At 37.2% G+C, this 12761-nt stretch overlaps 1 protein-coding gene across 2 annotated transcripts in view; it reads right to left on the bottom strand.

The window, feature by feature from the left end:
• The window catches only part of LOC133530339 (coactosin-like protein), a 44326-nt gene that overhangs the window by 7000 nt on the left and 24565 nt on the right, over positions 1–12761 (bottom strand). Inside the window, exons 1-2 of one of the 2 annotated variants that reach the window (XM_061868247.1) lie at positions 4920–5347; positions 992–1074 (exon numbers count right to left, since the gene is read on the bottom strand). In XM_061868247.1, coding sequence (XP_061724231.1) covers positions 992–1074; positions 4920–5243 — 407 coding nt within the window. In that variant the 5' untranslated portion in view covers positions 5244–5347. Of the gene's footprint in view, positions 1–991; positions 1075–4919; positions 5348–12761 lie in introns of those variants that run through there. The other variant, XM_061868249.1, reaches the window with a different exon arrangement.

Below are 12761 nucleotides of genomic sequence, written 5' to 3'. Positions count from 1 at the left end.
TTATTGAGCTTACTGTGGGACTTAGTCAATTTGTGTACGAGTAATAAAGTCCTATAATATTTATTTATTTATTATTTATATCTTACTGCTTTTTCGTGACTCGTGTAATTATCATTAAAATTGAGATTTATAAAAAGTAAACTGAAGTATACCGGCAGGTCTCCTTACCTGTACCCCTAGTGTAAATAAATTCGATTTCGAAACGTGACGTACGCGTTTGCGTTTAGTCTCTATTTTGTATGTGATTTAGAAAGAGCGCGCCAAGCGGGACGTTTTGGAAACTCAAAATCCTATACAAAATGAGACTTAACGCAAACGCGTTCGTCACGTTATGATGTCGATTAATTTTACACTAGGGGTACTGAACTTATCCCACTTTCGAATTTACCTCAATCCACCTTAGGCACCATAGATGATAGGATCGTATAGGTGGGTGAGCCGTCGGCGCGGATGGTGTCATTAGACCATGTTTTGTCAGTACTTGGTACCCGCCACTCGGTGGGCGAGCCGTCGGCGCGGATGGTGTCTTTAGACCATGGTTTGTCGGTACTTGGTAAACACCACTCGGTGGGCGAACCGTCAGCCCGGATGGTGTCTTTAGATCATGGTTTGTCGGTACTTGGTACTCACCACTCGGTGCGCGAGACGTGGGCATGGATGGTGTCTTGAGACCATATTTTGTCGGTACTTGGTACCCGCCACTCGGTGGGCGAGCCGTCGACGCGGATGGTGTCTTTAGACCATGGTTTGTCGGTACTTGGTAGCTTGGTACTCGCCACTCGGTGGGCGGACCGTCGACGCGATGGTTCTTTAGACCATGGTTTGTCGGTACTTGGTACCCGCCACCCGGTGGGCGAGACATGGGCACGGATGGTGTCTTTAGACTATGCATGGTATGTCGGTGTCGGTACTTGGTACTCACCACTCGGTGGGAGAGACGTGGGCATGGATGGTGTCTTTAGATCATGTTTCGTCGGTACTTGGTACTCACCACTCGGTGGGGGAACCGTCGGCGCGCACGTCCTCGTAGGCGGCGCGGATGGTGTCCTTGTCCAGCCCTGTGGTCATCGTTACCTGGACAAACGAAACGACGCGTAAATATTCGTACATTTTCTTTTTAAACTGCGATAAAACCAGCAGCCAGCTAAGCAGCAGGAGGTCGATGAAAATGAACATAATCATAATAATTTATTTATAAAACCAATTTAATGTAAATAATTAGTAGTATTTACTACAATATGTGATAGCTATTACAACCAGTGCCAAATGTGGCGATGGCGAAGATGGACCATTTAAATTTAAAAAAAAGTATTACAAATTGTACATTAGATACAATGTTTTTCAAATTTGGGAATATTCTCTTATTTCTGCTAAGAATCACGAGCTCATTGGATTCTGATAGGACCATTTTTTTATAGACTAACGGTAACGCAATTCAGGGAACGAAATATGTATGGAGTAGAAGTAACATATCAATTCCGAAATAATAAATAAAATAAGTGTAGTGTACCTACAACTTTTAATAAAAAATACCCCTCACTTAGTTTGGACTAGTTAGGAGGTGAAACTATCAAAAGTCCCCGGCCATAGCCCTTGTGCCGGCGGGGAGGGGGGGGTTTGAAGGTCCCATCTATTACATTATTTACTTAAAACTATAATTTATACTTAATATTATTAAATTTGGAGGAACTCATTTAAAGAATAAAACACCTGTTTTTTGAGCCATGTATATAGTTGCGTTTTGAATGGATTTAGAGGTAGGGGTTTGATATTTTCAGGAAGGGTATTAAATATTTTCATACATAATTAATAACTATTTTTCATAAAAAGCGAACTATTCGGAATGAAATCTAGCACGAGCTTGTTAAGTAGGATATCTTGTGTTTCTATGGTAAAATCCATGGCTTTTTTAAATAGATTTGGGTATTTTTTTACAAAAACTGCCGCCTCGAATATACATGGTAGTGTCAAAATTTCATGTTTTTCGAATAAAGGTTTACATGACTTCCATTAGTCCAAACAAAGTTACGAAGTCAAAAATTGTGTTTCAAGCATTTCCCTCAATACTTTTTTTGATCAATCATTGCCTGGCCTATCATATTCGGACATCTTAAGAAAATACATGAGTTACGTTCCTGTTATAATAAGAATTTAGAATAAGAAAATTGGTGAAAACGACGCTACCATCCAACCACGCACAATGGTTACAATTATAACATCAACATCATCAACATCAACATCAACATTTAACAAACCTTATGTAAGCCAAATCACGAAAATGTATGCAATTAATACAAAAAATTCACCAATTCGTCTCGCTTTCCACTATCCCTTGCCGTCGGCAATTGTGAAAGTCCTATTCCCTCATAAGTCTTATCTTTCTTTAGTATTCCGTTGCAATGTGACCTTTATGACATAAAAAATAAGGTTGCTTTTAAAACAATCAAATTGTACAAGATACTGGGTAATAAAAGTTATTAACTAACTTTTGTGATTTACATGATGTCTTGCCTGTATTTAAAGTTGCTTTATGAAGTGAATCTTAAGATATATGAAATAAGGTTTATTTTAGAATAGTAAGGTACAGTAATATACGACGTATGTACAGTAATCGGTGGTTTTCGTAATTAATGGTCGTTAATCTTTCATCTTGGGTTAAAATATGATTCTGCTAGAGACTGAATTGGATTAAGAAACTGGGATTCCATAATAGAGATGCTTCTAATATTCGGTATACGGCCACTTTGTCGAACATTCTGGCCTAGGGGCTTAGGTCTATAAATCCAGGCCTGTCCATTCCTTAATATAATTAAGAGCATAAATTATGTCATAATATCATAGACCGTTATCACGAAAATCCCGTGTTCTATCATATTCCTGTATCTATGATTTATCTATCATAGAAATAGTAATTCGACCTCATCAAAAATCGATTGAATCTCACTTCACGCAGTGAGATATTTTGCAATTATGTTACTAATAGCCTGCCAGAATTTGAGTTAAACTTTCACAATTGAGATAGATCTAGATTTAGTCAAAAAATGCACAGTCTGACAAATACTTCAATTTAGCGAAATTGAGAATAGTTAACCCTTTTAGATATATTAAATTTCTTATAATCAATAAATAAATAAATCATATAAAATATAAAAAGTTAACCCTTTTCCATAAGTAGTACGATTTATCGATCACATACTTGTCAATATAATTTCAACCTTTGAGTTCCGATTTAAGGTTTAAATTAAATTGGACTTTCGCCAAACGTGAATCATCGTCAAGTGAATCAACAAAACTTTACTATTTGGCATATATTTAGATACTTTGGGAAAATCTTCTACATTAGTGAGCCATAGGTTATTAATTAACTTAGGGCCTGTTCCATACAATGTGCAAGTATTGGAGAGCAAATTTAAAAAATAAATTAACTGTCAGACAAAATTTCTTGGAAAACTTAGAACTATCTACCAGATAAGCTTATTTGAAGATTGTGAAACGTCAACGAACACTTCATTGATCAGACAAGTGGCAAGTAGCTTATTCAGGACTTTACTTAGACATTGTGAAACAAGCAAGAATAATTAAATAGTTAAGTAAAGAGGAAATATTAACAAAATATACCTATACAATTAAGTAAGTTATTTACGTACCATAAAACTACCCAACTATAGTCCAATACTGCAACTATGGTCCACAAGTTCAAAAGGAAATTAAGTATCTATACCAATGTTCCTTTTGGTTTACTCCTAGTTTTACCTTCCATTTATAAACATACTTTGCCTTAGAACTACAAAAATATAGTAAAATACACACCTGAACGAGAAAAATTGAGTTTATTTGTGGACCATAGTTGGGAGCTTTGGACTATAGTTGGGTGGTTTTACGGTACCTACGTTAGCCGGCTATCTGATTTCTTCAAACTTGACCAAAAATGACTACCCTACATGATCCCCTCCCATTGTATATTTTCCTGCTATTCCTACACATAAATTATAGGAATATAACGTGGTAATAAGGCCTGAATTGAATTGTGAATTTTTATTAATAGGTATGGTTAGTTAAAATACACTTTGTGATAACTTCAGAAATGTAAATATCTAGGTAATATGGTTAATATTTACGCGTCTATAGTTTTTTTTACTAAAACTATAAGCAAGTAACCTAGGATAAATTATCCAAATGAACCTTACGATAATACCTACGATTAAAGAACACATATAGGTATCACAATACTTTTTCACGGTTAATTGAGTAGTTTTCCATCTTATAGCAACGAATTTAGCAGACCATTAGTTATATAAGAGTTTTTCTGTTAGATGCGCGTATACCTACGTCTTATATTTTTATTAAGTAGATTTCTTATGCACAAGGAACCCCAAAAGATTTTAACAATGTACTTATTTCTGATCACATTTAAAAACTTAAGTGACATATATTTTTTCTGGAATTCACTTGGTTACCTGGTTCTATTTTCCTTTAAAATTTATTTGTAGTTTTACATGTAGGTATGTAAATAATGTAAAATGTATAATTGTTGGTGCAATAAAGAATATTTACTTAGATACTTTTTTTTTAGACTACGTCGGTGGCAAACAAGCATACGGCCCGCCTGATGGTAAGCAGTCTCCGTAGGCTATGTACGCCTGCAACTCCAGAGGAGTTACATGCGCGTTGCCGACCCTAAACCCGCCCCCCCTCGTTGAGCTACATCTTGAGTATACTTACTTACATCTTGGTATTTTTACTTAGTGCAAAACGCCTCTTTGATGGCAATGATGACATTATGGGGCGTATTCTAAAACAAAACTTTTTTGGCGAAATTTACAAAAATTTTTTCCTTCTTTTGGCCTCAAAAATGCGTGGTTAAAAAGTTAAAATCTTTCGGGTTACTCATGTTACACCGTTTATACAAAAAAAAATACCTTGGAAGATGACGAAAACTCAGAGTGGCAAGACTCCACCTCCTTAAGATCTTCAGCTGAAAAAGAATCATCTTTTTCTTCCTTCACAATAGCATAAAGTTCTTCAAGACGATTCTTTAACACTTTAACTTCGACTTTCAACTTCTTCCTATCCACGGCTAACTCTTCTAAGGCAGCTACTTTATCGGAAAGTACAGCTACATTCTTACGGATTTCGTCTACGTTTTTGGTCAACACGTCAAATTTAGTTTCAATATTATTTTGGTGCTCAGTCAATTTCCGAATCTCGTCCTGGAGCGACCCCTCCATGTGAATGTCGCTCATTTTGCCGGTTAAAGGTGCATTATATGAAAAATAATTTGTTTACAGTAAATGCTGCAGATTTTTGACAACAAGTGATGTTTGTCGGCTTTTGACTTGACGCATTTTCGGCCAATGTTTTTATGCGTCGCAATATATTAACCTGTACAAAGTATGCAATGTCGATGTAATGAAAAGAGACAGGTATGTATAGAAAAACAATATAAAAATATATTGGCTGAGCTAATATTAAAGGGTCTAGCAGGGTAAGGAAGGAGAAGTGGCCCCTGTTACGAATATCGGATTTTTATAATGTCATTTGTTGGCTATCTCATAATACAGAAATACTATGGAAGGTAATGGCAAGGAACAGAATCTCCTTAGCTTAGGCAGAACTGTTGCAAAAGTGTCCAGCTGTCAGCTATAATAATAGTTCCAAATCTCTCCAGAGTAGCGCTAGAGTAGCTAAGAACTATAGACCGCGAGCCAGGAACAATTTCCATGACCAATCGCCTCCCGGCTAAAAACTCGTGTAGTGGTTAACGGCTAGGTATGATGAACTCTCGTGGACGTCAGCGTCCGCTCCGTTGGTAGGTTGAGGAATGGCAGTCACCAAAACACGTAAAACAAAACAAAATTGTCATCGCCTCCCGTTTGATACTTTGTCAAATGATAGTTCAGATGCTGTTGTTAATTAAAAAAATCGTCAGCCGGTTATATAGCGGTGGTAAGAACATCAGCTGGTCGCATGAACATGTAAAAAATAAGCGCTATACCTTTTATTTTAATGATACGATACGTATTGTTGACTGACATGCAACTGACATGTCAGTAATTAAGTGTCTGTGTGTTGTGAAAAGTTTTTTGCAGTGAGTTTGTTGACATACTTCATTTTGTGTTGTATATAAATATTTACTTATACGTAGTCTATTCTTTCAGCTAGCTGTCTGTTTAAAATATTGAAAATAAACAAATCCATTCGACTGCGTAGTTTAGCTATAATATGTGTTGTGTCTAAGGCTTTATTTTATAGGTCGAATGACCGGTTCATGTAATTTCATTTGCATAAGTAATACATACATTCTTTCAAACCCCGAAAGTGAGCAGCCCGGCCAAAAATATATGATCCTTGACAATAATCGGGCGCCGTCGAGCGTAAAGGGCGCTGTATTACTCATGTATAGGATGACAGTTCAGTTTAGTATGAAAAAATTCATTCCAATGAAATTCCGCAATATGGCGCCTGATTATATATATTACTGGTCAGGCTTTATTGTACTACTATATACTACTTTTAGTGTGGGTGGGGGTAGGTGTGTGTAAACACCTCGTAAACGTGAGTTTCTATTCCATTACAGTTATCTCACACTTAGGCCGGTAACACACGTCCGGAATATCTCTCTGAATTCATAATCAAAGATGGTAAAAAAAAACTTTAATACATAAATCAAATAACTATCACATTAAAAATTACATGAATATGAACTAAAACGAAACAAAACTTAGTCAAACAACTCGTCCCGCGCCCTTCCGGATGCAAATGTGCCCATCACGCTCACCGCATTGCCACGCTGGATCGCGATAGACAGCCTCTGCATCAGGAAAGACCCGGAACGAGGGTCACGAGGGGGATGATTCATAATCCGAATCTGGATTCTTAATTTAGAAAACTTTGCCTCACACGTGTCTTTGAACATTCCGATTGATCAGTTGTCTCATGAACGTCTGTCTCACTCTCTCCCACGAATATCAATGGCAAATTGATAATCTGATTCCAGCGTGTGTGTTCTTGTTCATACATAAAGTATGGAAAGAGGTGCGGTGCGTCAGGAATTCATAATCTTAATTTTATTCTTCTTACAGATCTATCTGAGATATTCATAATCTAAAAGAATCTGATTATTTTATGGGATTCCGGGCTTTCTAAATTACACTCTATTCTCTATTATTAATTTTATTATTTTCTTTTCTCTGTCACTCTAATTACGTCTTAGTCAGAGTAAAAGAGAAAGATCCCGCAATTTGCGAATTTCGGTTTTCGCGGTAGGCCCCCTGAATTTAGAGAGACATTCCGGACGTGCGTGGCCGGCCTTAATGTTGACTAAGGACGATCACGGACAGACGGATAATATCGAAACTATAACAGGACAGGCAGAGATAGCGACCTGCTGACTACGGAACCCTAAAAGCTCTGTAACTTACACTAACCCCACAATTTAGGCATCACGAACCCTTTCAGTCTGTCAGTATTGATTTCTTAGAACTGATTTATCCTTAGCTTTGAAACCTACCCTCTGCCGCGAGGGGCAGCCGAAACTCGAGGGTTCGTCAAGTAGGGTGGTTGTCGAAACTGAAAAATGTTTCTGCCGGATGGGTGGTAAAGTTTTCTTGTTCCGCTTTGAGAGCAGGCTACCCATTACAGAAATATGTATATTATATGCATAATAACTGCTTATGACTGGACCGTATGGACATAAAAGAATATATATAAAATCCTATATTGATATTTTTTTCAAAAACTAAATATAGAAAGAAATAATTTAGAATTCTCGAAACTGATAACAAAATGTAATCAGGATCGGTTGAGGAATGGGTAGTATAATGTACAAAGCGGACAGACGAAATCAATTCTACATTAATTTAGGTAGCTACGGGTATTTACCCCGAATGACCACTGCAAAATAATATAAAATATCCTTGTTCGTCTTCCTCGTTTGATTTTCCCGAATAGTATTTCATTTCAATTCAAACAACTAAGTTAAATACGTGAAAAATGATGAGTGAAAAAGATTTACTAATGAAGTATACTTCATTAGTAAATCTTTTTAGGGTTCCGAAGCCAAATGGCAAAAAACGGAACCCTTATGGATTCGTCATGTCTGTCTGTCTGTCCGCTTATGTCAGAGCCACTTTTTTCCGAAACTATAAGAACTATACTATTGAAACTTGGTAAGTATGTAGATGTATTCTGTGAACCGCATTAAGATTTTCACACAAAAATAGAAAAAAAAAACAATAAATTTTGGGGGTTCCCCATACTTAGATTAGAACTGAAACTCAAAAAATGTTTTTTTTTTGATGATGACTGGTGTATTTAGTTTAACAATACATACATAGGTAAATATAGACCCGGACAAAATGCCAAAAATATATACACACTACCTTAATGCATAGGAAGGTCATGTATACATATTTTTGGCTCTTTGTTCGTGTGCCTAATTGTATCATCTATACCCAGTCTATACCACATGTTTTTGCACCGCCTACAACTTGTCTACTTTGCTTAAAAGTTAACTGGTAGAGAATGCCTTATGGCATTAAGTTCGCCTTTTGTACAGTGTGTTTTCTTATCAGATCAGATCAGATCAGATCAGCTATCAGATACGAGTTTGAGTAAGTATAACGACGATATGCAATAAGATTAAATAAATAAATAATACATACAACGACTTGACGGCCACTGGTAATGCACTGGTCCAGTAGTTCCAAAACCAACTCAAATCAATGTATTTTTTTAGGCAACAAACAGATTATACAAATCAAATCAAATCATTTATTTGCTAAAATACAGTCCGGTGGATCTTAAATACATTTTTACGATAGTGTATTCAGCCTGCTATTGGGCATGCAAATATTATACAAAAATTATCTTAACCTAAGCATGCAGCATGCATGAATTACATTACAGTAAATTTAATAGAGATATGGCTTATAATCGAAATATTCTTTAATTGAGTAAAATGCGTTTTTTATTAAAAAGTCTAACAAATATATCTTAAATTGAGGCATGTCTGATTCTATTATTTTGTCAGGTAACTTATTAAGTTATTAATACACAATGTATTCGCCATGCCAAATACACTTTTTTCACGCAAGGCTGTGTTTGACTTTGTGCACGTAATTTTGTGTCGTTGACGAATACTATTAAAGACGAATACTATTTTTTATACAAAAAATATGTAATTATAAGCAATATTATTGTATCTCCTTGGATTTCACGGGCCTATAAATCCCGGTCTTTTGATAGGCTTGCGTGGGGATATAGATCCAACACGTAGAGGCCCCTTGGAGAGCTTTAATGTCATGTAGAACGCCTGCTGGAACCCGTTCACAGGCGCAACAATAGACACCCATGAACCGGTCGCAGCAGGCATTGGGACTATTGTAGTAAAAGTGAACAGTATAACGGTCTATGGATTGAAGTTTGGGAGGACAATGAGACTGGGTTATTAAGCAATATTATTATTATTATTAATCAATTTATACTAACATACAAATACAAATGCAAACCGCCACATGCTTCGTTAAAACACAAATTTGATCCGCACAAGCATCTTCACAAACTTATTGTACCTTAACACCTTATTATTAATGTATTTAAGTTAAACGAGACGATCTGTCTGGTCTAGAGGGTAATAGTGATGCTGCCTATGAAGCCAATGGCCTCGGGTTCGAATCCCGGTAAGGGCATTTATTTGTGCGATGAACACAGATAATTGTTCCTGAGTCATGGGTGTTTTCTGTTTACAGTACAGTACAGTCGCCATCAGATATATCGGAGCGGCCGAGGTGCTCGCAAATATCTGAATACGCCTCTATTGTCAAGGCGTTAGAGTGCGTGTTCAGATATTTTTGAGCACCCCGGCCGCTCCGATATATCTGATGGCGACTCTACAAGCTTTGCTTAGTTTGGAGCTAGGTCGATCTTTCTAAGACTGTCTACATTTTTTTTATATAAGTTAAAGTTTAAAATTGCATCGTCCGACCTCGAACCCCGCGCTGGCAGCGCGCCAGGCCAGAGTTGGCTAAGTGGGGTCAGGTTATATTTAGCCAGGATTACGGTCTAGACTTCACAACATGTAAGGACGAGGAACACGATTAGAAAATGGAAATACCTTGTAGGAAACTGTAGCGTTCGGGCATTCTCGGGCCCGTTCAGCTCAACAGTGCTACGAGCAATTATTAACGCCCGGTAATTAACGGTACTAACGGTTGGCAAAACTTGACGTTACGTGCCCAACCACAGATAAGAAAATGACTTCAATTTTGACTACCCTAAATAGCCGAAAGGGATAGTGCCATACATTATAAAGGGACAACATGATTCGTCCCTGAATCGCTCTCCTCGCTGAAGTTTCCTTTCTACCACGCGAAAACCGAAATTCGCAAATTGCGGGGATCTCTTGCTCTTTTACTCTCACTAAGACGTAATTAGAGTGACAGAGAAAAATGCCCGCAATTGACGAAATTCGATTTTCGCGGTTACTGCTCTGTACGGTTAGTATTATTTATTCTGTGGTCCTACCAAGTACCAACCTAACTTAGTAAGCGCTTATTACATCTACGCGGTCGCCTGCCACTTTTTCGAGGGAGGCCGGTCAACGGGTGCTTCCAATCTAGTCAGCATATTAGATCATTGATCGCTCTATTTACAGGCCCTCCATTTGACATAAATTAATATGATAACATCACGGCGATTCGATTGGGCAACGCTCGTAATTCATAATAAAATCGAATTGAGGGCGCAGATAGGCCAAATCTAACTTGCATTGTGACTTCAAAATGATTGTTTGGCCCTATGGTTGACTGGTAGATAATGCCATTTGTCATTAAGTGCGTTGTTTATACATTGTTGTATATATTTTGTGCAATAAAGTTTAAATAAATAAATAAGTTGTAAGAGTTATTAGTCGGGTCAACATTTTGAACCTACTATCTCTAGAGTCACGAATCTATCGGTAAGCTATCAGCGCTCGAACTTGGCCTAATTATTTTTATAAACAACATTCTGAAGTCATATCTAAAAACATCATTGTTTTTCACAAGCAAATGTTACGTAAATCATATATTTAAGTAAAGTTACGTGAAAATGGTAACATACTAATATATATCTAAACATAAAACTAATTAAAAACTAAACCTATATATAAATGTAAACAAAATATGAATAAAATAACTACCTACCTACTGACTACCGGGCCGCCCTCGATGCAAAGGTGCCCATCACGCTCGCTGTTTTGCCTCGTTGGATTGCGATGATAGCCTTTGCATCAGGAAAATCCTGGAGCGGGGGTCAAGGCCCCTTTCTAGCAGGCGACGACTAACTAAAAACCGGGCAAGTGCGAGTCGGACTCGCGCACGAAGGGTTCCGTACCATTATAAAAACGGCAAAAAAATATGTTTGTTGTATGGGAGCCTCCCTTAAATATTTATTTTATTCTGTTTTTAGTATTTGTTGTTATAGCGGCAACAGAAATACATCATCTGTGAAAATTTCAACTGTCTAGCTATCACGGTTCATGAGATACAGCCTGGTGGCAGACGGACAGACGGACGGACGGACGGACAGCGAAGTCTCAATAATAGGGTCCCGTTTGAACCTTTGGGTACGGAACCCTAAAAAAGGTAACTTTTACGTTTAATTGTTAAAACTAAGAAGTAAAAACAAACTACATAGTAACCGTCAAGTCAAAATTTATTTTTTGATACATAATTTTATTGTCGATTTTCTTTGTATATCTGTCAAATACTTCTAATGTGCGTAAATTAACGAAGAAAACACGGTGTATAAACTGTTGACTAAATCAAGATTAAGTACCCACAAAAATTGTAAATTACGAAGAAATTAAGGTATATTGGTTTGTTTACATTGATTACAATGCAAATGTCTATTTTGACGACCTGTGGATAATAGTGACACTGCCTATGAAGCCGATGGTCCTGGGTTCAAATCATGGTAAGTGCATTTATTCGTGTGATGAGCACGAATATTTGTTCCTGAGTCATGGGTGTTTCCTATGTATTTCAGTTTTTAGGGTTCCGTAGCCAAATGGCATAAAACGGAACCCTTATAGTTTCGCCATGTCCGTCTGTCTGTCTGTCTGTCTGTCTGTCTGTCTGTCTGTCTGTCTGTCCGAGGCTTTGCTCCGTGGTCGTTAGTGCTAGAAAGCTGAAAATTGGCATGGATATATAAATCAATAAAGCCAACAAAGTCGTACAATAAAATCTAAAAATTTAATTTTTTTTAGGGTACCTCCCCTACACGTAAAGTGGAGTGAATTTTTTTTTTCGCTTCAACCCTAGAGTGTGGGGTATCGTTGGAAAGGTCTTTCAAAACTAATAGGGGTTTTCAAGAAACATTTTTTGATATAGTGAATATATTCGGAGATAATCGCTCCGAAAGAAAAAAAAAATGTGTCCCCCCCCCTCTAACTTTTGAACCATAGGTCCAAAAAATATGAAAAAAATCGTGGAAGTAGAGCTTAAGAAAGACATTAAATGAAAACTATAGCGGACATGATCAGTTTAGCTGTTTTTGAGTTATCGCAAAAAGTTTTCCCTTCATAGTAAAAAGACTTACTTTAATTAGGTACTGATTATGCAAATTTGCCTATTTGTTTAACTCGGGTGAAAGGTACCGTTTCATCCCTTGATTAACAATTTACTATACTTTAAGCTCCAGTTTAGCTTATTGTGACGGAAGAGTAACTACGGAACCCTACACTGAGCGTGGCCCGACATGCTCTTGGCCGGTTATTGTTA

This window comes from Cydia pomonella, chromosome 22 (genome assembly GCF_033807575.1).
Source record: "Cydia pomonella isolate Wapato2018A chromosome 22, ilCydPomo1, whole genome shotgun sequence".
Classification (NCBI taxonomy): domain Eukaryota; kingdom Metazoa; phylum Arthropoda; class Insecta; order Lepidoptera; family Tortricidae; genus Cydia; species Cydia pomonella.
The sequence above is the reverse complement of the archived record's forward strand: the minus strand, read 5'-3'. Positions and strand labels throughout refer to the sequence as shown.